At 58.9% G+C, this 24152-nt stretch overlaps 2 protein-coding genes across 6 annotated transcripts in view; both read right to left on the bottom strand.

The window, feature by feature from the left end:
• Window positions 1-2985: 2985 nt before the first annotated feature.
• On the bottom strand, window positions 2986-14204 carry IHH (Indian hedgehog signaling molecule). The gene is made up of 3 exons (XM_068138850.1): window positions 13429-14204; window positions 8062-8323; window positions 2986-5010 (listed from the first exon to the last, which is right to left on the bottom strand). Exons 1-3 carry the CDS (start codon window positions 13729-13731, stop codon window positions 4349-4351), a joined length of 1227 nt encoding a protein of 408 aa, XP_067994951.1. The 5' UTR covers window positions 13732-14204; the 3' UTR covers window positions 2986-4348.
• Window positions 14205-18923: 4719 nt separating this feature from the next.
• NHEJ1 (non-homologous end joining factor 1) overlaps window positions 18924-24152 on the bottom strand; it is a 46546-nt gene continuing 41317 nt past the window's right edge. For 4 of the 5 annotated variants that reach the window (XM_068137809.1, XM_068137811.1, XM_068137807.1 and 1 more), the window contains 3 exons: window positions 19829-19946; window positions 19478-19581; window positions 19027-19196 (listed from right to left, as the gene is read on the bottom strand). In XM_068137809.1, the coding sequence (XP_067993910.1) occupies window positions 19116-19196; window positions 19478-19581; window positions 19829-19946 (303 nt within the window). In that variant the 3' untranslated portion in view covers window positions 19027-19115. The other variant, XM_068137806.1, reaches the window with a different exon arrangement.

The raw sequence follows: 24152 nt of genomic DNA, 5'->3' as shown, positions 1-24152 counted from the left end.
ATGATGTCACTCTGAGCAATGCCTCCCCCTGTCCCCCGCGGGGATCAGTGACATAGGGCCACCTGGGTGCTCCAGACACTGCCTGGGATATAAAGTACTGGTCTGGAAAGAGAGCAGTTTGGGGAATTGGATGGTGATGCTGAGAGCCAGGGGGTGTCCACCCAGCGAGGTGGTGGGCATGTGTCTGTCCAGGGGATAAAGGTATGTGTAGGGGGTGATGCTTCTGTCTGTGTCCATACAGGTGTGGCTCTCAGAGGCTGCTGCCTGGCAAAGCACCTCCATTCCTTCCCAGGTGGAAGTGGCCAAGTGCAGGCAGAGAGGGTCTGGGCCCCCCAATGGAGGGGGTTCCCAATACCATCCCTACACAGGTGCCACGGCTGATAGAGGGACAAGAGGACCCTCCCACAGCAGCACTGCAGAGGGCAGGGCCCTGCCTCTGGTCTCAGAGCAGCAGCACTCTGAAAAGCCATTAAACTACATTAAGGTAATGCAAGTGAGGGCAGGAGGCTGTTATGGGCTCTGTGGGCACCTGTTGGCTGGCAGTGTGTGGGGCTGAGCCAGGCTGGGCAACCTCTCCTGGGTTTTTCTGGGGGGCAGTTATGGCTTGGTCTGCTCTCACTAGGAGAAGGATCCCTACAACCTGCTGCACCTATGCCTGCAGGCCCACATATCTCACAGTGAACCCCCCATTACTGGTTGGACTCAGAGCTCCCAGAAAATGGGGACAATCCTCCTCCTTGTCTGGAAATTTCCCACTTCTGTGGGGAAGGTTTGGCCTTGGTGTCCCACAGAATCCCAATACTGCCGTCATGTCCTGCCCATGCCACCCAAAGGTGCAGCTCCTCACAAACAGGAGATGCTTTTGGGGTGCTCTGCTCCCATTCCCTAAGCCCCAACACCCCACTCCAGTCCTTGCTGGGACCCCAGCGCCCAGCAGGCTAGCCTGAGGCTGGAAGCAGGGCTGGTTGCTGCTGTCAGAGCAGAAGGCCATAGACAGGACAGACGGGAGAGGCGGGGACGGTCCCCTCTTGTTAACAACACTGGACCCTGTAGCCTTTTCAAGGCTGTGAATAGGGGGTGGTACCTCTCCTCCCCTGAATTAGGGCCGGGGGTGTTGTCGCTGGTTTAACATGCTCAGTCAGGGCTGGAGGGACGGGGATGGGGCACACTACTCCAGATGGGAGCATGTGGAGGGTTTGTCCTTCCATCACATGCCCTTCCTGTCCCTCCCTCCCACCATTCACATGGTGATGAGGACAAATTGATGGAGAGACATCCATTGTGGAACTCTCCAGCCCAGCCCTTCTGCCGGCCACCCACCAGCATACCCATCAATCACCGCCTATCTAGGGTTCCCCCTACCCAGGACTGGCACCCTCGGAGATGGGGCTGCTTCAGATGCCCACAAGTAGTGAGACAGCTCCCAGACAGCCCTGGTTCTCCTGGAACTGAGTGACAATAAAGTGGGGAACTTCCAGGGAAGCAAAAGCCCCCCATAAATCCTGCCTGTCAGCTGGACATCACTTTGTCCTCACCATACTCACCATAGGGCTTTATGGGACTAGGGGAGAGTTAATACGGGTTAAGGCGGGGGGACTAGGTGACCTTTGGAGTTTTCTTCCGGCCTAGACCATTCTATGATTCTATGACAGGGCTTCAGAAAGACCCTAGAATCTTATTTATGGGTGTCCTCCCTTCCTCTCACTGCCCTGGAGCCAGGACACCTCTCTTTGCCCTGCTTCCACCCCAAAGCAGCCCCCCCAATACCTTTCAGCATCCTTCTAATGGGGCAAAGAGCCATTCTCCCATACTGATACCCCAAAAGCCTGGGCCTGGAGATGGGCTGCTCATGACCTTATGGGGCACCCTAAAGGGCACATCCTCTCTCCATGCACCCATTGCCTCCAGCTCCCCTCACCATGACTGTGACGGCAGCCTGATTGAAATTTCACTCCATAAAGCGTCTCTTGAAAGCCTGACCCTGTGGCCTCCCTGGGGACCAATTTGTCCTTCTCTGTAATAAGAACCTAATTAAATTAGCTCAACCGCCTCACAGAGCCCTTAAATTAGCCATGGTGATGAGGACCCTCGCTGACAGCCTGCTGCTGAATTGCTCCACACTTGCCATGCTGCAGGGTCCAGGGAAAGTCCTGGAGGAACCCTGTTCTCAGCCCCTCCAGCAAGAGCAGGGTAGTACAGCTTTGAGATGGGTCACTGGGTGCACAGAGGAGTGGGGGAAGTGTGGGGAAGTTTTCTGGGGCTCTGGCTGGTGGTCTTCCCTTCTGTGGGCATAGGGATGGGATAGAGTAGGGACAAGACTAGCAAGGGGCAAGGGGACAAAGCCAGCAGTGACATTAGAAGCCCAGTGTAAAGGGTAAAGCCCTTTCTCTGGAAGCACGAGGTTAGTGGGTGTTGTCTTGATAGAGATGGTGGGGGAACTTGTCCCAGCATGACTGGGTGCTGGGGCACTGGGCTCAGACTGGGATGAAAAGCTGACCCTGTCAGTTCCAGGGTAGCTTTCCTTCCTGCATCCTGCCCCACTTGCCCTTGTTTCCAGGTGGCCCCAATGGCAACTTGGTCCCTTGTAGACTGGGTCATTCCTGCAGCCTCCAGCTGCCCACCTGCCCAGGGCGCAGGGGAGTGGGAAGGGAGAGCTTGGCCTTACAGGTAAGGGGCACTGGGCTGGCCAAATCTTGCTCCTAGAGAAGTGCAAAATGCCCTCCAGCCTTGCCTGCCCTGTTTATGATGGGCAGTGAGCATCCCCAGTCCCTGCCTGCCCTCCCCACACCAGAGCTTGGAGCACCTGCCTGGGAGACGATGCATTTATTGGGCCGTGTCTCACGAAAGGTACATCAGTGGGGAGACAAAAGTACACCTTTCATCGGCCACACTCACCCTCTCTCTCACTTCTTCCTGGACAACAATCACCATAAAAACTGTGCTTTAAAATAATCTTTAAATAATTTCTGCTTTTTTTTTTTAAAAAAAAAAAAAAAAGAAAAAAGAAAAAAAGAAAACAAAAAGAACCTCTCCCTCCCCAGCCAAACAGCTCTCCCTCCCCACCCCTCCCTCCCGTCTCACCCCACACGCGCCCACGCTGCTTCCCCTCTATGGTACATACAAAGAGCAGATAAATAAATAAAGAGGTGCTGCAGGGGGGACGTGGCACACAGCCTCCTCCAGTCCCCTCTTCTCCACTAGCACAGAGCCAGACGAGGCTGAAGCGCTGGCTTGGGTTTGGGAGTGGAACTGTGGCTGCAGCACTGATGGGGCACCCTCCAGGTCCTGGGAGCAGGTGAGCAGCAATGAGTTACCCTGAGGGTTTAGGGTGATGGAGGGTCAAGGAGGTCAGGCCAGACATGGTCTGAAGTTTGAGGAATCTTTTAGCTTTGGGGTGTGAAAGGCATAGTTTTGGGATGAGCCAGTTCAGGGCAGGATGCTGGGAAGACAAGGGAGAGAGGAAGGGGAAGAGGGAACCCTTTCTCTTCAGCCACCTTACTTCCCCCAGCTCTGGCAGGCTGGAGCTGCAGCCCCAGCTCTCCCTGTCCCTGTTCCACCAGCGTGTGCCCATTCCTGGCTGGCACTTGCACCTTCCTGCCCTCACATCTGCCTCCACAGCACCTTCTTGCCAGCCAGAGCATTTCATGCTGTCACAGCCTCCCCATGGGCATGCCCAGTGAGGTGGCTATGGCACTGGCTTTGGGCAGAGCTCAAGGTCCCACTCTCACTGCAGCAGCACGTGTCACCAAGTCAGAGGTGCTGTGCCAGAGCTGCCCTCTTCCAGCCCTGCCCATGCTTGGTCACCCATAGTCAGGGCAAGACATAATCTCAGTATCTGGGTCACCCTCCTCCCAGCTGTCATATCCCCGAGGTGGGAATAGCATCACTTATGCTTCTGCTGCCCAGAAAAGGGACCTAGGTCCTTCTCCCAAAGCCCCCCTGTCAGATGCAGACAGGCTGGAAGCCCTGTGGGAGCAGCCTGCAGCCAGGGGCTCTTTCCTCTTCCTGCCCCTCCTTGCTAGCTAATTCTGCATACACATACACACTTCACACACACACAAATAGCAGCATGTGGATCCAGCCAGGGGCACCCCCATGTTCAAGGGGCACCCTTTGTGCCACCTCCCTTCCCCCAGGCACAAGGGGTGAGGAGGGGGCAGTGGGCACAGAAGAGGCACACCAGGGAGTCATGGTGCTCCCCATCCAGAAGGTGGCTGTGCCCCAAGCAGGCAGGGCTAGAGGCAGCTCCCCATGGGCACCCAGATTTGTGAGGGGCTGTTGGCCCCTGATGAGCCACCCTGCAGCCACCACCTCCACCAACAGTGCTGGCCACAGCCAGGGTGCACCCTCAGCTCTCTGCCCGGGGTACCTCCAGTGGGTGGAAGCTCTCAGGGGGCAGGAGCAGCCTCCCCAAGCGGTAGAGCAGCCACGAGTACCAGTGCATGCCATCCCCCTGCGTCCCTGGCCACCCCACCAGGCTGTGGTAGAACCGGAGCGGCCAGAAGGCCATTTGTGCCAGATGTTGCTCCTGCACCAGGGCAAAGCACGAGGCCACCATGCCGTTCACCACCAGCGTCCCATGGCGTGTCAGCGGGGCATAGGCGCCTACGTCCCTCTGGTCCCGCACCCCCACCACCTCGGCGGGCTGCAAGCCATCTCCCCCTGCCACCACCAGCACAAAATGTCCAGGGCGCACGTGGCTGGCAAAGGTGGGGTGGAAGTGGGATGGGGGCGCTGAGGCGTTCTCGGCTACGAAGAGCAAGTGGGTGGGCGTCAGGGCCAGGCGCCGGGGTGGCTCCCGCGTCTCGATGACGTGGAAGGAGGTGAGAGCCCGAGGCTCCTTGTCCAGGAAAGCCAAGAAGTCACTGTAGGTGGGCCTGCCTGCCCCATCCATCGCCAGCACCCGCTGGCCTGGGCGCAGCGCCCACAGCGGCATCTGGGCACCATCCTCCAGCGTTGCCAGCGCCTGCCCAGGGAAGCAGCCCCCTGTCTTCGCAGCGGCCGAGTGCTCTGCGCAAGGAGAGAGAGGACAGGAGGGTTACCCATCTGCCAGACCCCCAGCATCACCTTTTCATGATGCACAGACCCTGTGAGGCCACCCAGCTTTGCCCACCCAAGGACAACCCTGCCCTGGCACCACAAACATGCATGTCCCCTACATACTCCCAGCCACCAATCCAACCTCCCTGGGCACCTTGCCTCCCCAGCCACTGTGTCCTTGGGGGTGGCACATGAGGACCATAGCCACATGTGGCAACATGTGCTCCCTGCTGTGATGCCTGAGCATGGGGACTGCTCATGCAGAGCCAGATCCCAAAATATGCCCAGCAAAGGGAGCAGGGCAAAGCCACAGCCCCAAAATGTGGAAGGCAGTGTCAAGGGGCACTTAAAGCTTTTGAGGGGAGGCAGTGCCCTAAGCCAGTGAGAGGCTGAGGAGCAGAGTGTCTGGTCACACTAAGCATGCCCATAGAATCCTCATCCCCTGCAGTGCCAGGGATGGGCACTGCTGGGCAAGATGCTGCAAGGAATGGCACAGAGTGCAGCATCCTCCCCCTTAGCCCCACAGCACCTCTCCACCCCACACTGCAGATCTGCTCCCTTCTCCTGCCAGCTCACTCATGCACTACTGATGCCAGCAGAATTCCTCTCTGAGCTGCAGGGGCATGTCACAGACTATGGCCATCATCAGGCGAAAGCCACCAGCCTCATGGTAAGGGCTTTGCTAGTCCTGTCACAGGATAAAGCACCCAAACTCCCTGGGGCTTGTCCCCTAGGATAGTGGCACAGCAGCAATATCCTTCCCCAGATTAAAAGATGCAGCAAGTCACCAAGTGTCAACAGGAGCCCATCCTGGCACTTAGGAGGGTAACTCTGGCCTCCCAAGGAATGATGGTCGGCTCCCTCAGCAATCCCCATCTTAGTGTTTACATGATGCCTTCCCACCACCTGCCATGGGCATCTCATCTAGGGTTCTGGTCCTGTCTGTATGCAGTCTCAGACTCAAACTTCCAGATTCCCTTAGAGCCCTCTCCCAGCTCCCTCATCTAATCCCTGAGTGTCCCTCACCCAGATGGCACCGCCCTCATCGCTCCCCAGCTTTGGGCAGAACAAAATCCCAAACCCCAGGCCCATGAAGAGAGGCATCCATCTCTGGGACAGAATCCTTTTATTGCTCAGATAAGGTGCAGTATCTGCCCCATGACTGCCCCTGAGGCCGGATCCCAAATCCTGCACCCTTCACCCTCAGGCAGGCAGCAGAGCCATGGGGAGGGACTGGAAGGAGGGTGAGAGGGGCGCCTGGCAGAACTGGGGGGCACAGGCACTGGGCATAGAGGGGTGCACAGGTGCGGGGAGGGGGGGCAAGGAGACACAACACATACAACAAGCCATGTGGCCATCTGTACAAAAATAAAAAGCCATTTACTAAGAGGCAGGGACAGCCCGGCTGCCCTCTGTACACAGCTCTGGCAGGGCTCAAGCCCACAGCCTCCATTGCACACTCTTGGGATCCCTATGGCCTCAGGAATAAATATGGGGGGCTCAGAACCCTAAGGGGCCGCTGCAGAGTAAGGGGGCTGTGGCCAGCCTCCAGAAGCCCTCCAGGGCCGCGGGGCCCTGGTCTGCTGCCTGGGTCATGGCAACCCTCTTCAAGTGGTCCAGGGGGGCATCCCAAGATTCAAGCGTCTCCATCCTTCTCCAGGGACATAGGCCCACTCCTCTGGCCAGTCACAAGGCTCTGAGATCACGGTTCTTGCTTCGGAGCCTGGCCTTTTTCCGCTGTCCAGCCCCACAGAATGCCCCGAGGCACTAGAGCCCTGGTCCTTCGCCCACACTTTGTCCCTCTTCTTCGGAGGTTCGTCGCTCCCTCTCTGCGGTGCGGTCGGCCCATCTCCATCGCCGACCGGCGTTGCCCCCGTCCTGGCATCGGCACGGTGAGTGGGGTCAGCGCGGGGGGCCAGGCTGGCGTCTGGGGGTCTCAGGCCGCTGGCCGCGGGCTAGGGCAGGACAGGCAGAGTGCGCTGGGAGCCGGACCCTGGGACGACACGCGGGGCGGCACCGGCGCACCAGCCTCGGCACCACAGCGGCACACGAGTGCGCGGGCTCGTCAGCGGGCACGGCTGCGGGCTCGTCAGCGGGCATGGCTGCGGGTGCCCTGTGGGCACGGCTGTGAGCACGTGCTGCAGCCGCAGCCCTGCCCTGTGCCAGTGCAAGTGCCGCCGGTGCGGGCACGATGCCGGGGGTATGCCTGCAGCCGAGGCCGCCCGCGTGTCCGCGCCAATCCCTTCCCAGCCTGGGGCGGCCGGCGGCGGGACCGCGGGGCCGGGGCCGGGGCCGTGCGCGGGCCGCTGCTGCCCTCTGGCGCCCGCAGCCAGAGCTACCGCTCCAGCGGTGCTGGGGCTGCAGCAATCCCGGCAAGGCAGCTCCGCCCCGGGCTGGTGCAGGTTGCACCCGACACGATCCCGTCCCGGCGGCGGGCAGGGCCTGATAGCAGCCGCCCCCCAACACGCACCGCCAGCGACGGCAGCGCCGCGCACTCCAGCCCTGCTGCACTCCCAGTTCTGCTCCTCACCACAGAAGAGGCTGCACAGCAAAGAGCTGATCCCACGGCAGCCTGGCCCATCCCTGCCTGGGTGTCCCTGTCCTCGGCCCTCGGATGCTGCTTGTGACAGCAGGAACTCCAGAGCAGCTGACAGCGGCGGAGGGCAGGGCTGGACGGGGCTGAGGATGGGCAGCCAGGCACGAAAATTCCTTGCAAGGCAGGGGAGACAGATATGATGGGCAGAGTGGGGAAACAGGCTGCAGAAGGGAATGTGAGGTGGGAAAAGAAGGTGGGTAGAGAGGCTGGGTAAAGCTGCAGGTCCACAGGAGTTAGATGGGGAATTTGCCTTGTGGTACTGCTGCCCACAGGTGTGTGATTCACTTCCCACTAGGCCTTCTGCCCTATACAGAGATATCTGGCTTTGAAAGCCAGCACTCCCCAGTGCCAGCCAGGCTACCCAAGCATGTTGCAACAGGGGACTGACCCCTAGCTCTGCCCACTGCCCCCAACACTAGCCTCACCTGACTTGACGGAGCAGTGGATGTGTGCCTTGGACTCGTAGTAGACCCAGTCAAAGCCAGCTTCCACAGCCAGGCGAGCCAGCATGCCGTACTTGTTGCGGTCTCTGTCTGAGGTCGTGATGTCCACAGCTCGGCCCTCATAATGCAGCGACTCCTCTGAGTGGTGCCCATCCTCATCCCAGCCCTCTGTCACCCGCAGCTTCACCCCTGGCCACTGATTCATTACCGAGATGGCCAGGGAGTTCAAGCGGTCCTTGCAGCGCTGTAGGGCAGAGGGGCAGAGTCAGTAAAAGTTTTTTGGAGGGGGGCAGTTAGCTGCCCAGCTGGCAGGTTCTATCCCACTATGCTTCCACAAAACCTATTTGAGTTTTCAGACCCTTTGGGAGCAGGTCCAGCAGAGAAAGTTCTGGGAACATGAGGTGCTTTTTCCATCTCATGACCTCCACACTCCTTGCCATGCCCAATACCCCCCTGTTTGACACATGATGTCCCAGAGGTCAACAAGGGATCCATCTCCTCCTCTATCTCTCCCCCAACTCCAGGCTCACTCTACACTTTATTGGGCAGCACAGCCTAGGCTGGGATGAAACATCCTCTCTAATTGCAGGACACCTATCGCGCAAGGCAACTGCCCTACCTCATCCCCCCGCTACAGTCCTCCCCAAGCAAGCAAAGGGGTGCCAGCCCAAATGCCTAAAGGCCTAAAAACCAGCCACTATGGGGGACATTTTCACATGATTCCCAGCTCAGTGCTGGAACTCCCCGCCACGGGATGATGTCATAGGTTGTGAGACCGTCACAGCAAGCATGAGCCAGGGCTATAACATCTGATGCTGGCCACAACCCCAGGCTCAGAAGTGCCCCAGCACTGCTTCTGCAGGGAGCTACCCTCTCTAAAATGTGGGCCCCAACCCTGTCCTCAAGCACTTGTTCCCATTCTGGGGAGGTGGGTGCTGCTGCTCTCAGGGAAACCCACTTACACCTGGCAGGGTCTGGGCCCCGGGAAGGGCAGTGCCAGGCAGGTCTTTGCCCTGTATGGGGTGGAGGAGCACCTCTGCCCTCGTCCCACACTCCTTGGGTGTGGGGAGATAAGCCAGGAAAGTGTTAGACAAACAGTTCCCAGGTAAGGGGAGGGAGGGGAGTGACTTTTGTCCCCAGCCAACATGACCATGATGCCACTTGGCATAAGACACAAGCAGCTCCCAAGAACCGTAGCCCCACAAGGATCTCACATGCAGGGCAGTAAGGGGGTTCAGGGATGAGGGCAGACAAGGGAGTCTCTGATGTCCTTGTGCATCCCCCAGTCATCACTCCAAGTATCCTCTTGCTACTCCTATGCCAGCACCCTGACCTGGGCACCCCTCCTGCCATCACTGCCAGCCTTTCTGTCCTACAGCAGCACCCTGCCCACATACAAACACCAAGACCCTCCAAACCCTGTCCCCAGGCAGAGACACTTCCTTCCACCAGCCTCTGGAGCAGGGCCATCAGAACCCACCTGGGCTGCCTTGTCCCCTGCATGTGCCTCTTCCAGCGCATCCCCAGCCCAAGGGTGCCACCATTTTCTTTCCTGCCAGGGACAGTGCCCATCTGCCTTCCCGGCTGGGCAAACAGTGGCAGGCAGGGCCCCGGAGCACTCTGCCCCCGGCTGCTGAGCTGGGTGGTTCTGCCTGTGCCTATGGTGGCCAGCAGGTGTCAGAGCAGGGGCAGAGAGTGGTCAGGGACCGGCAGGGACCAGGTACCGGCAGGGAACGGTGAGTGATGGGCGAGGTGGGGCGGGGAGGGAGCAGGTACTAACGTGTGGGGAGCAGGCACAGGAAGCAGCGGGCAAGGAGCTGGCATGGATAAGGCAGGCAACAGGCAGTTCTGAGGAAAGAGCAGGCAGGGATGAGCAATGATCATCAGGGACTAGGCAGTGACAGGCAAGGGCAAGCAGGTGGAGATAGGCAGAGAATGGGCACAGGAGGCAGGGAGAAAAAACAGCAGACAGGAATGGCCAAGGATGGGCAAGGAGCAGGCAGCAATGGGTAGAAAGTGGTAATGAGCAGAAGGGAGCAGGCACAGATGGACAAAGAACAGGTAGGGATGTGTAGTGGCTACCCAAGATACCTTCATAGACAGGTAGACAGGGACCAAGAAACCCATGGGCATGGGCTGTCTGCAGTATCTGTGCTTACTGGGAGCTGCAGGGAGAGCCCACCTTTTCCCCACACACAACCCAGAAGGGCTACAGCAGCCTTGAGGACCAGCGTGACCATGCTTGCCTCAGTGTCCCCCCTCCTGCCTGAGATCTTGCAAGGTGACAGCAAAGGTGTGGAAATGCCACCACAGTCCAGGGGCCCTATGGGGCCCAGGCTGGAGTGGCATGTCCAAGGTCAGTCATGTGTCATTGAGCCTTGGTCACAGCTCAGCAGCTCCAGTGCTGTTCTGGTGCCCAACTGGGAAGGTGAGACATATGCAACAGGCATAGGTCAGGGTCCTGGGGCAAGGTGGGGTGGTCACAGTGTGTGAGTGGGGAGAAACAGCTTGTCTCTGTAGTGGCACTGATGACTGGGCAGTTCCAGACAACATGCAGGACAGTGCCCCATGCCACCATGCTGAGCTGAGTGGCCCCAAGCTGTCCCATGCACATCACAGTGAAGACCAGCGGAGACCCTGGGGATCTTGGGCTGGGCTGAGCAGAGATGTTCTCCCTGACAATCTTCATAGGCATGTCCCTTCTCATGTCCAGAATGAGAACAGGTCCAGGACCTTAGGGAAGGCAGCATGTCTGGAAGGAAGGGAACAGCACCAAAATGGAGCACAGTCAGCTGTGACCACAGGGCTATCTCAGGGGAGCCACACAGGGTACTCAGGCATGACCACAGTCTCAGCAGAAGGGATGGGGATGAAGTGTGCTTGGCCACAGCTTATCTCCATGTCCAGAGCCTGGCCAGGAGAAGTCCCACCAGCATCCTCCCCATAAGGTGAGATTTCTCCAGGAGGAAGCCAAGAGTCTTGTTCCAAGGTCTCCGTGAGAAATTCCTCACCACTGCAAAGCTGGTCTCCATGCCAATTAGGCTAACTATAACTGAAAGGGGTGATGGCTAGGGTAGGGAGAAGTTTGGGATTGGAATTTCATGGTGGCTGGGGGCCTTGGGCATTCCTGGGCCAGGCTGCTAGGGAGAGGTGAGGCAAGCTCTACCTCCAGCCTTATCTCAGCACCTCCGAGTGGGACCAGCAAGAGCAAACACACTGGAATTCTTGAGGAAGATGAAACGATAAAGAAAAGGCAGGTAGAGAGCAGTGCTACCCACCCCCTAAAGCAGGCAGCATCTTCCGGCTGCCTGGGACACCCAGACCCTTGGACTTGGGGAAAGAAAACAGGTTTGAAGTGAGTCAACAGCAGTAAAAGCCAGTGCGCTGGGGGAAGGGACAAGGAGTTGGGTCAATGGCCTTTCCCAGCCTGCAGCAACACAGGGTATGGTGCCACAGCCAGAGCTCCCACGTCTGGGGGCATCTCGCATACCCAGGGGCCATAGGACAAGCCCAGAGGTCTGTGGAATGGCAGCAAGATGCCAGGAGTCATGCCACCTCCATAGGAATGGGGATAATTCCCTGCAGAGCTGTACAAGATACCACAGTACCCATCTGTGTGTGGGTGTGTGGTGGTTAGGGACCCTGCTGGGTAAGAGCTTTCATCTGGGCACCCCAAGAAGACCAGGAGTTTCCCGGTACCCTGCCAACAAGGCAGTGGGACAGCAGGAAGTGTGGGGCTGGCAGGTGGGACACAGGGCCTCTGAGACATCCTCTCTCAGGGATGCTGAGGGGCACTGCCTAAGTTAGGGCAAGGTGGTGGGAGCATTCTCAAGAGTAAATGCAGCCAGAAGCTCTCTCCTGCCTCCAGCTTGAGTAATATGATGTCACTCACTTTCCTGATGCACAGACCAGTGGAGCTCTTCGCTTCCTTAAGTATTCCTGAAGCTGTTTACAGGGGTGACAAGCCCTAGAGCTCCAGTCATCCGCAACCATTACTTGTGCAACCCCCCAAGTTCCTGCTGCTTCATAGGGGGTCTCAGTTTCTCTGATGCAGTCCCCAGACAAGAACCACCCTGGACCATGGTGCCTTCCCTGAGGCACCGGCAGAGCCATCAACCCGGCACCCAAGCAGCTGCTTCTCTCACTGTTACCAACACCTCAGTCTGAAACTGAGGCCAGAGCCACACTCTATGCCTATCTCCACAGCCACCCACGCTCACCCATCTGCCAGCCTCAGACCCGGGGGTGCAGTGGTCAGTGGGGCAGCTCCAGCTCCCCCCTCCTCCCCCGGGAGCTTGGTCAGGCTGTCTCACAGTGCTGAGGCTGGTGGCCAGGTTTCTTAGCAAGGCCATGCAGCTCCTTATCTGCATTCCTGAAACCCTCAGGCATTCTCCTGGCAATATTAAAACACAGAGTAACCTTCGTCCAGCATCACCCCCACCTCTGCTGTTGTCCTCTGCCCGCAACCCCCCCATCCTCCTCCTTCCCTCTGGCCCAGGGCATCTGTAAGCTGGCTGCAACAGGGCACTTGCAATAACAAGTTGTCTCTCTTCCCAAGCACAGCAAGCAGACCCCATTGGGCACCCTTCACCACCTCACCTGAGGCAGCAGGAGAGAATAAGGGGCACTGAGGCACGGAATAATGTTTTGGGGACAGGACGGGGACAAAGTCAGCAAGGGTGTTCCTGAAGCCCAGCTTGCAACTCTGCCTACTCCCCTGCCTGCTAGCACACCGGGCTCTGCTCCATCCCTCGGCTCCAGTGGGCAGGTTGTTTGTTCTGCCAGCCGGCAGGCAGAGAGGGGAGGCACGATGGGTGCAGCGGGGCAAGTTGCTGTTCTTTCAGGGAATAGCCGGCCCAGCACTACCGGCCTGGGGGTGGCTTGGCAGCATGCTGCTGGATCGGGGACCAACTGTGGCATGGCTCGGGGGACACCTGGGCAGGCTGCTGCCAGCTCAGAGGATGGAAGACATGGGTAGGCAGGGCAGGGTTCTGTCAGCTCGAGGTGCAGCAGGCATGGGTGCCACAGGCTGCGGTGCTGCCCTTTCTGGGGACAGGGTGCTGCCAGCTGCGGGAGCAGTGTGCTGCCGTATCAGACGCAGCGTGCTGCCGGCTCCAGCGCGCCTAGTCGAGGGGACAGAGCTTTGCGGCGCCCGAAGGGAGATGCCTGCGCTGCACAGCCGGCAGCCCGGGCCGGGCACCGGGATGCCTGGGGCACGACGGGGAAGCCGCAGCGCCATATCCCCCGCTGCTGCCGCAAGAACGAGGCGCGGGGTAGGCCGGGGCAGTCCCGGTGCCTGCAGGTGCCCGGCGAGGGAGTAGAGGCAGCCGGGCGGCGGCGAGGCCGTACCTGGGTCATGAGCCGGTCGGCGCCGGTGTTCTCCTCGTCCTTGAAGATGATGTCGGGGTTGTAGTTGGGCGTGAGCTCCTTGAAGCGCTCCGAGTTACGCGCGATCTTGCCCTCGTAGCGGCCACTGGCCCCCAGCGTCTTCTCGGGGACGTTGGGGCTGAACTGCTTGTAAGCAAGCGGGATGAGCTTGCGGGGCGGGCGGCGGCGGCTGCCCACCACTCTGCCCGGCCCGCAGCCCCGCACGGCCGGCGCCAGCAGCAGCGCGCACCCGCTCAGCAGCAGCATCAGCCGCGCCGGCTTCATGGCGCGCCCGGCGGCCCCGGGGCGGCCGGGGTGACCGGCGGCTCCGGGGGCCCCGCTAGGTTCGGCCGCCTTTCCCGCCGCCCGCCCCGGGGCTCCCCATGCGGCGCGCAGCCGGCGGGCAGGTGCCGGTGTCGGTGCCGGTAGCGGCAGCGGCGGCGGCAGCGGCGGGGCACGGAAGCTGCCCGGCGCGGGTGCGCCCCGGCTGCCCGGTGCGGCGGGCTGGCGTCGGCCCACTCTGAGCTGCCGTGGCCCGGCGGCGGCAATAAATAGCGAAGGGCCGTTTGTTTTGGCAGGCGAGCGGCCGCTTGCGGGGCGCGGGGCTCGGTGCTGCCGGAGCCCCCCGCGGTTTAAGCCTCGGCGGTCAGCGCGGCGGGGCTGAAGCCGGAGCCACTGCTGCCTCCGCTCCCCGGGCAGGAGTGAGAGGGGAAATTGAAGAGATCCGGGACCGGGAACCGCCAGGACCGCACCCTGCCCGTGTCCCAGCCTCCCAGTGCCCTCCCTCTCTCGCCTCCTCCCCGCGGAACCTGCCCCAGGCCGCCCGCAGCCTCCTCCCCCGTCCCGAGCCGAGCCCAGCAGCCCACCCAACCAGGGGTACCCGCTGCCACCTGCCCCCCGGGGCAGCCCTGCCGCCCCGAAGCGCCCCCGGTCCGTCGCACACCCTGCACCCCTCAACACACCACGGTCTGTCCCGTGGGCACGAGGTGGCACCCCCGGGGCTCCGGCCCCCACCACACCGCCTGCTCGCCAGGGGCCCGGGCCTGCGGGCGGGGATCAAACAGAGCAGGGAGGCAGCTGGTTGAAATTTAACCACAATATTCTCGCTCCCCATTGTTTCCAGGGAGGCCCGATATTTCCACAACAGGATTATGGCATCTGATTAACTCGCTGAGACAACAATGAGGGGCTGGGATGGGCTTCCCCTTCTAGCTGCCAAAAGGGGAAAGTAAATACAACACCCTGATTTCAGGAGCAAGGGTTCGCAGGGCCCCCCTGATTCTTCCCCAGCTATGTGCCGGGGAGGGATCTGGCATGGCTCTGCTTGCACCCCCTCCAGCTCCCTAGGACCTTCGCAGGTGAGGCAGTGCCTTGGGACATCCTTGTGTGCACAACTCTCTCAGGGATGTCCCCTCTCCAGCTCTTCAATGGACACAGGGCATGGGTCACTCCTATGGATATACAGAGGCCAGGCTGTAACAGAAGTCCAGCTCTGGCTGCAGAGCTGTGCTAGCCTCAGTGGGACCAAGCAACCTGGGTAAAGCAATGCAGGCTGAGGAGCCAACAGCACCCATGGGCTTGGGATGCTGCTATCCAGCGGCCCCAGAGAACCACTTCCTTTGCAGGAGTTCCAGGCAAGGTGCAGCTGGCCACAGGTGTCTTTACCACATTTTTGTACTCGGTAGCCACACTCCATCAGGTTTTCACACTGATTTTGGGTTCCCAAAACCTGACTCTGGTTTTGCATAGCCAAACATGGTGTCCAGAGAATCTGTGAAATTCTGCCACTATGCAGGATGGTGAGGCTGTCCCACTACTCCTGAACATGACAGTGGAGCAAGAGGGTCTTACCAGCAGCCCCTGACACCACACTTCACATTTCTTCAGCTGATCCTTCCAGTGGAACATTCTAAATGAATCAGCAGAGACAGCAGAGACATGTCACAGCACCATTCCCCATCCCTGCCCATGGCTTGCCAAGGCTACAGAAGGGGCACAGCTTTCCGTGCATCACCAGCATGGGAAAACTGAGGCCTGGGCTAGGTCCACAGAGTCCTCCAGTTTGGTTTGTACTCCCCACAACAGAACAAGACCAGCTTCCCACTTTGCTCATTGCTGCCACAAGGCATTGAGGAACAGGACTATTTGGGATGGCACTGAGTCTGGTGGGTGCAGCACATCACCAGTGAGATGTGTCGTAAGTTCTGCCAGACCTCCAAATAACCTCTGCAGCCTGCCAACATGCAGTGTGCATGTCACGCATGTTTGTCCACCACTCCAGCAGCACCAGGCTGAGAGCAAGCAGAATAGCCCTTCCTTTGCCGGTACAGCATTCCATGTCCTCCAGAGGCCCAAGGATACAGACAGGGAGCTGAGGCTGTCCATGACAGTAGCTACTACTGATGCATAAGCTTCAGCATCATGCATTGGCTCTGGCTACAGCTAGCAGTGTCCTGTCACTGGGTGGAGAGTCCATCATCTCTCCATGTTGCATTCCCAGTGCCAGCCCATGTCCCTGCCAGGCAAAGCCCAATGGCACATGGGCCCAAGTGGGACAGGAGCCCTAGGCAGGGCTGGGTGCATGGTGAGGGGACTGGAGGATGCAACAGGGTCTGACTAACCAGGGAGTGAGGGGGGATTTCTGCATGGGCAGCTGGTGGGAAAGGACACTTGCTGCTGCAGCAGTAGGTCACAAGGAGGAACTACCTTCCAGTGCAGGTGGGAGAGGTACAGCATCCATCACTGTATCACACAGTATCTCCCAAAGCACACAGCCACCCTCAGGCTCTGCCGGGATGCCTGGCACTGCTCCTGCCTGTGACCCGGCCATGCCCGAGACCCTCCTTCCTCCGCCCCTCGGCTCTCCCCACCACCGCACCCGCCCTGTCCCTGCCCGGAGCGGGAGAGCAGCATCTCACAGACAGCCCGCTGGGCTGCAGGCTGTCCGGGGCAGGGGGCAGGGAGCTGGCACCAGGCCCCGCAGGAGTGTCCGGAGCCGGGCGCTGCGCAGGGCTGGTGAGGAGCGGGCAGCGGCGGCGGCCGCTGCGGTCTAGGTGGTGCTGTTTCTCCACTTTTGCTCGGCACCGGTTTGGGATTTTCCTCTCCCTGTTCGCTGCCTTGGTCGTCTTCTTCTCCTCTCTCTCGCTCTCTCTCGCTCTTTTTTTTTTTTTTTTTTCTTTTCCTTTTCTAAAAATACTTGACAGCGATTGAAAGGTCCCTTTAATCGAGGCCACAGAGCCCTTATTAAGGGCACGGGTCGGGGTGCTGGGCCGTGCCCGGCATAACGGCTTCATTAAACCCTGTGAAAACTAATATTTATGGAATCAAATTTATGGAGGCCGAGGCCGAACTTGTGGCCTTTAATGTGTGTCGGGAGCTCAAATCCAGCCGGCTCCAGGGAGGAGGGGGTGGGGACAGGGAAGGAGACCCCAGAGAGACAGGATGGGACAATGAGTAGTGACACTCCCCGGAGCCAGTGGCAACCTGGGACAGGGAGGCACCAGCAGCCCCATGCTTAAGTCTTGGGGGCTGGGGCCCTTTGGTGGACTGTGGGGCACGGGCAGAGCTCTTTCTCTGCCTGATGTCTTCACTCTCCTGCTTTTATTTATCTTCCTCCCCAACCATTCTCTTGCAGCTTCGCATTTCCCAGATATAGGAGCAGGGTTAGTGGAGAAGCATTTGTCTCTGCAGCAGGACTTTACCCCCAGCCCATGTCTGCCAGGGTGCTCATCCAGGCCTTGGTTCCCTGGAGGGACTCACACTGCAGCAGCACAGGGCTCTTGAGCAACACCTCTTGGACTGGGTCCCCTCAGCTGAACAGCACAGAGAGAAGGAAATATACAGCTTGGGTGAAGCTGGCAGACAGAATGACCTGGAGGTGCAGGTGCTGGTTTGCATCACCTGCTCCCCTACAGAGCCCACCAGCCATTGGCACAGCAGGATAGGAAAGTGCCCCCCCCCACTATCTGATGTCCCCCCAGTCCTAAAGGGGCCAGATGAGCCAGATGCCCTTCCTGGTTTGATGAATCCTTCGCCTGCAGGTCCTGGCATGCTTGGTAAAGCAGCACAGAGTCCAGGCCCATCAAGGAGATGGGGGACCTGGCGTGGAACAAAGCAGCTCCCAGGCCGGGAGATTGAGCCCACACTGATGGAGCAGGGGTTGCATGACAGACAACACAAGAAACAGATTGCTGCTAAACTCCTATTTTCCCAGTCCTACCCCCATGAGTCAGTAGTAGGACCCTTCCTGGGGACAAGTGCCCATCAGGCAGACCAGTGGTGCCAGGGTAAGATGCTGGCAGATGGGAAAAGGTAGGACAGGTAGCTAGAGCTGTTGGCACAAGCTCCTCATCCCATGGCTTCTCCTTCCCACCACCCACCCTGCCCCGCATGCTGCTCCCTCAGAGAGGAAATATAAAAAGCAAGCGGCTGCTCTCGCCCTGGGACCGGCCAGCCACGGCCCAGCAAAGGCCCTTTCATTCCCCTTCCACAGACACAGGGGCTGCTCCGGATGTTTTTGTTTCCCCCTTGCTGCCTGAGAGAGCAGGCAGCGTGACTGCGGCTGGCCCAGACCCCGGGAGCAGGGCAGCCAGGGGCACGAGACCCTGCCCTGGGAGAAGGGCACTGTCAGTGCCTGCAGCAGTGCTGCCCAGCAGGCTGCCTGCTGCTTTAGGATCTGTCTCGGGCACAGCAGCTCTAAAGGAAGCATGTGGACTCAGGTGGTGGAAGAGAAGAGCAATGGTGGGTGGATGGAGGGAGGGACAGAGGTGATGCTTTGTGCCCAGGGAGTATCTGTAACCTGCTCTCAGACCTAGGAACATTCACTGTATTAATGGCTTGGTTCTTCTCTGCTCATGGAAGGCCAGAACCCATTAACCCCCTACCACCTGCCCACTAAACCCAGGGGAACTGCCTGCAAATGGACGATGGTTCTTAGCATATACAGGCTGCTCTGCCAACAGGCAGATGCAAGGGCTTCATCTGGCTCCAGGCACCAGCACAGGGTGCATTCCCAGCATGGGACAAGGAGAATGTGTGCTCCATCCTCCTACAATGCTGCGTCCCCAGAATCTGGAGGTCTTCTTGTGTACCCAACCCCATGTACTGCTTCTTAGGATGAGACACAGCATGGGCTAGGAGCTGTCTCCTGCCACACAGCTATGAGCTGCTGACAGCTCCTTACTGTTTGGAGCCACTGCAAGCCCTTAGGATAGCAGGACTCAGCAGCACCGGGGGCTGCACCCCTGCTTGGACACTGTGAGTCCAGGAGGGAGAGAGCAAGAGGAGAGTGAATCTCACCCAGACACAGCTCTTTATTGCAAACCCACACAAGAGCAGCCAAATCCCACAGCCCTGACAGAGGCCCAGCTGCCCCAAACCCACCCAACAGCATCTGTCCCACGCTTTCCAGGTCCAGCACCGACTCCACCCACTGGCAGCCTGGGCAAGCTTTGCACCGGGGAGGAGGCAGAAAAGAGGGTTCCATGACACCAATGAAGAAAGGAGATGCACCGTGTCTCTGGCTGGAGACACCCTGAGAAGGGATCATTACCTGGAGAGGGTCTGACAAAAAATGCAGGAGTGGGGGCAGAGTGAGTGCTCTGAACTGCTTCTCTCTACCCCAAATCCTTGGGGGAGCAGAGACTCTCAGAGTGGTTGGTAGTGACCTTTCAGCTGAAGAGCCCCTTTGCCTTCTTTGGCTTGGCCTTGGCTGCAGGCAGCTGGGGCTTCCGAGCTGGGGAGGAGGTTGGCTGGAAGCAAAGGGGAGGCAGTGTCAGTTGCCCTGCCCTGGTGAAGCAGGATGAGTGCACATATGCAAGCAGTAAGACTCGTCAACCCCATGGGGGACTGGAAACCATACATGTACAATACAACCCCCAGTCAGAGTGAATGAGGTAGGATAGGCTAGGAACAAAGCTGAGGCCCACAGCCCATGTTGGAGGGGCACAGGGCTAGGATGCAAAGAGGGAAAGGAGGTGTGGGCCCCATCCTGCTATTGGTATGGAGAGGCTGTTGCTAGAGCTGAACTCACCGTGGTTCGCTCACTGGAAAATGCTGTTTCATTCTCCTGGGATGGAGGTGGCGGATGGGGATGTCCTGTGGTTTCTGCAGCAGATGCCAGGCCCTCAGCATCCTCTGGTACCAGGAGAAAGAGATGCAATTTAGGACTGAGATGAGGGAGCACAGGGAAGCTCAAATCCACACCAGGAATGGTGTCTGTGTTTGTGAGCACAGCCCGGGGTGAGAAAGCAAAGTAGGAGACTGTTGCATGAGCTGAGCTGCACCTAGGGCCCCACTCCCCTTCCCCCAGGGTGGGGGACTCAGCTGCAGGCACGCCGGCTGCTTCAGGCATTCCCCATCCCACAGCCATGGAGCTCCTCACCCGAGCGCCGCCGTTTCTCATTCTGCTTGGCCTCCTGCTGTGTCACTGCCACGTAGAGCTGCTGCAGAGCAGAGGTGAATGCCGTCCCTTCTCCCGCTCTGCAGATCTGGGGCAGGCTCTGCGGGAGAGAGTAGAGGCACCATCACTGCCAGGAAATCTCCTTCCGAGAGCCAGTTCCTGCCAGGACACCCTGCCGTGGGCAGGGAAGGAGACACATCCCTCTGCCCACCAGTTCCATCTACTTCACCCCGGGGACTGCAGCACAATTCATGGGGCCAGCCGCCTCTGACAGTGGGCAGGATGTGGCTGCTCCCCAGCTGCAGGCACACATATGTGCATGTCCCTACACACCTGCTGGGGTGGCAGTGTCCTCCCATTCAGAGACAGTCTGCGGACGCTTGACAGTCACCCATGAAACGCCGCAGATCGCATGGGAGGGCTGCAGCTTCCCTGGCTGGAGCAGCGTTGGGGCAACAGCTTGCTGGTAAGGACAATGTGCCTTCAGCAGGGGCAGGACCTTGGCACAAGGTAGGGATGAGACCCTGCCTGCCAGCACTGCCTCCAGTGACGTCTGTGTGGACAGCACAAGCCATAGCCAGTGGTCCTATGGCAAGTGAGGACAATGCAACAGCAAGATGAGAGATGCCCAGGTTTGCTCTCAGGCTGCCAGAGAAGCTCCTGGCTCGCTATAGGGAAGCCACCTTCCTCCTGCCTGCACCTTCCACTTATTGTGGCCTTACAGTATCTTAAGAGGGCCTACAAGAAAGCTGGTGAGGCACTTTTTAGGGTAATGATAGGACTAGGGGGAATGGAACAAAAACAGAAATGGGTAGATTCAAATTGGATGTTAGGAAGAAATTCTTCACCATGAGGCTGGTGAGACACTGGAACAGGTTGCACAGGGAGGTGGTAGAAAACTCATCCCTGGAGGTTTTTAAGGTCAGGCTAGATGTGGCTCTGAGCAACCTGATCTAGTATGAGGTGTCCCTGCCCCTGGCAGGGGGGTTGGAACTAGATGATCCTTGAGGTCTCTTCCAACCTTAACAATTCTGTGATTCTGCCAGGACTGTGCCACCCTCACTCTCTGGGCCATAGTGACGTGCACAGCTAACCTTGGCTCTCATGACAGGGAAGTTGGCAGGCTGGGCCAGAGCCATGCTCCACTGAGAATCCAACACAGTATGCAGGCAGCAAACAAACATGTGTGGGGATGGGGAAATGTGTGTGCGCCTTGGAGGGGGGCTGCAAGGGGGGTGTAGGGCACGGCACTGGAGTGGGTGTGCAGCTGAGCGTGAGCATGTGTGTGTGTGTGTATGTATGCATGTGTGTCTGTGTGTGTCTGTGTCTGTGTGTGTGTCTGTGTGTGTGCAGCCGTGTGGAGATGAGCATGGCGCCGGGGGCATGCCCGGCTGGTTGTGTGGCAGTGCCTTTGTGTGTGTGTGTGTGTGTGTGTGTGTGTGTGTCAAAGGTCCGGCACTAATCTCAGCACTGCTCCACACCCAGACGGCAGAAGAACAAAGTTTAACAGATAAGGCTGGATCCCCTCTGAGCCAGCCGAGTCGGGAGGGGATGGGGAAGTTCAGACCCACTCAAGGACAGAGTCCAAAGCCTGTCCCCAGCTTCTCAGTGGCAGAAAGGGCAGGCTGAGCCTCTCTCACTGCTCTCTGCCAGACAGGGAGGGTGGGCAGGGCTAATGCCAGGATGAGTTGGTTGGTGCCCAGAAAGGTGATTTCCCTGCTGGTCTCATCCCTCCCCCTGGAGCCATGGGCCTGAAAGTCTCCTTAGCTGTAGGACACACATGGTATCAGTGTCTGCTTTTTGGGCAACTTCCCTGCCGCACCTCCTGTGACCCCACCCACTGCCACAGGAGGGATGCTCTGGTCCCAGCACCCTGACAGCATCCCTGGGATTTCTTGCCACTGGGTAAACACATCTCTCAATTCCTCCTTGCCTGGTGTCCAAGCTGGAAGCTGTGCTGGCCCATCACAACGTCCCAGGGAGGAGGAGAGATGCTAAGCGCCTCAGACACCCCACGGATGCTCTTGCCCAGGGTGTCTCACCCCATGGGGCCAGAGTTAGACTTAAGTTTGCAAAAGCAGCATCCAAAGCTAGGAAGGTGATTGCACTTCAAAGGCAGGAGAGGGGCTGGCAATGGGTGGCCGACACAGCCCAGATCAAAGGCACAAGCTGGAGTCATAATTCACAGAAAAGCAAACAGCAGCTCCCAGGAAAGCCAGGAACAGCAGTGGAGTGAGCAAAGTGTACCAGATAGCACTGCGTGGGTCAATGCCCCAGCAGGGCATGGTAGTCCCTTGCACGGCTACCCAGCCATGGGTGCCACTACACTGCTGCCCACCCCATATCCCTGTGACCAAGGGGTCCTTGGGGAGTGTCAGGGTGATGGGGCAGGCTATGTACCCAGGCATAGCATGCTGTCCAAACTCTTCTGTTCCAACCCATCCAGGATGCAGGCTCCAGTGCAGGATGGCACCTGGGACACAGAATCATCAAATGGTTTGCATTGGAAGGGACCTTAAAGTTCATCTAGTTCCAACCCCTTGACATGGGCAGGGACATCTTCAACTAGACCACGGTACTCAAAACCCCACCCAGCCTGGAATTTAACACTTACAGAGATAGAAGTGTCTCCATGGGCAACCTGTTCCAGTGCCTCACCACTCTCACAGTAAAGAATTTCTTCCTAATATCTAATCTAAATCTACCATTTTTCAGTTTCAAACCATTATCTCCTGTCCTATCACTACACTCCCTGACAGAGTCCCTCCACAGCTTTTCTGTAGGCCTGAAAGGTCACAACGAGGTCTCCCAGTGCCTCCTCCAGGCTGAACAACCCCAACTCTCTCAGCCTGTCCTCATAAGGGAGGTACTCCAGCCCCCTGATAACCTTTGTGATCCTAAGTCCCTGAGTCCTCTCCTCTTTCCAGCATCCAAAGAAGGATCCAGTCAAGACAGCCACTCTCTCTGTGCTCAGTCCTGGGTGCCCCGAGTGTGCCTGTGGTGACCTTGGGGATGGGCAATACTGTGAAGTGTCCACCACACTGACAACCACCCTATCCACAAGACTGGCACACACATCCCCTCAGGGGTAGCACCCTGGGGGGGCACTGGAAGAAGGATGCCCAGTGCCACCAGCCCCCTGAGAGGGATGGGCATCTGAGATGGCACAGACATCTGCAGGTGCAGGGTACCTGCTGCCCATACCTCTGGGAAGAGCCCAGCTCCAACAAGCCCAGAGTGGAATCTGGGATTCACCACCTCCTGCCACTGCCCTTCCCGTGGGCTCGGAGCCATTGGGCCGCAGAAGCTGGCCCGGGCTAGGATGGGAGGGCCGCGCTTCACAACCCCGGAGGGAAATGGGTTTATAACCAAAGCTGGAAGCGTTTCCCTGAAGAGCCGTGACTCAGCAGGGACCGAGCATGCTGTGCCAGCCCTCGGCCACCTGATGGCCCCGGAGCCTGAGAGGGACAAGGAGATGTCCCTAGAAGGGGCTCGGTGGGGGACAAGCCCAGGGTCCTGGTGTCTTTCCTCTCCATCCTGGTCCTGCCACCCCAGCACATCCCTGAGATTAACCCCAGTGCAGTCAGCTCGCCCCCACTACCATGTCAGCACTGGCCTCCGGTGACTTGTTTTGTTCTGACTCCCCATCTCCAGGATAAACATCACGCCCGAGGTCCAGGGAGTGGCAGGAGCTGGCACCCAGGGCAGTGCCCGCCAGCTTGCCCCACGCGGCCTGCTGGGCGCTGCGGAGCAATACCCAGGGAGCTGGCACAGCTTGTCCCACATGTTATGACTATCTGGCCACAAGGCCAAGTGGGATGCCCCGGTATCAGGAGTGACTCAAGGTTGCGGCTGCAGCACCGGAGGCTTTGGAGCACACCCTGAGCTGCGATTAGCCCAGACGGGTGGGCGCCCAGTGAAGGGGGGCAGGTGCCTGACCTCATACTGGGAGTAAGTCATGCCCAGCCCTGCAGCAGTGGGGGTAGCTCACAGGGAGCTGGCCTGAAGCCTCATTTGCTGCCCTCCATCCTGAGGGCTCTGCTATGGGGCTGTAGATCCAGCACCTGGGGGGGCAACAGGGTCAGCGGTGGGCAGGGTACAGCACCCATCTCCCAGGCATTCTCCTTTAGCCATCCCTGTTCAGACTCCCTTCTTGAGAGGTCACAAGAGATGAAGATTAAGATGCCCTCTTAAAAGTGTGAGCTTCTGCTCATCACCCAGCCCAACACTGCACCACCAACACAGAAGCATCACCTTCCCCTGGCCCAGGCCTGGGAGGGTATTGAAGGCAGGCTAGACCATCCTG

The sequence above is a fragment of the Melanerpes formicivorus genome, unplaced genomic scaffold (genome assembly GCF_026170545.1).
Source record: "Melanerpes formicivorus ecotype bairdi unplaced genomic scaffold, bMelFor1.0.p_v2 SCAF_5, whole genome shotgun sequence".
NCBI lineage: Eukaryota > Metazoa > Chordata > Aves > Piciformes > Picidae > Melanerpes > Melanerpes formicivorus.
The sequence above is the reverse complement of the archived record's forward strand: the minus strand, read 5'-3'. Positions and strand labels throughout refer to the sequence as shown.

Excerpts from the sequence above, each read along its gene's own strand:
- IHH (XM_068138850.1), bottom strand. The coding sequence starts at position 13,731 with ATGAAGCCGGCGCGGCTGATGCTGCTGCTGAGCGGGTGCGCGCTGCTG. Across the intron at positions 8,324-13,428 it reads CCGACCGGCTCATGACCCAG|CGCTGCAAGGACCGCTTGAA; the intron begins GTACGGCCTCGC and ends TCTGCCCTACAG. Across the intron at positions 5,011-8,061 it reads CCACTGCTCCGTCAAGTCAG|AGCACTCGGCCGCTGCGAAG; the intron begins GTGAGGCTAGTG and ends CTCCTTGCGCAG.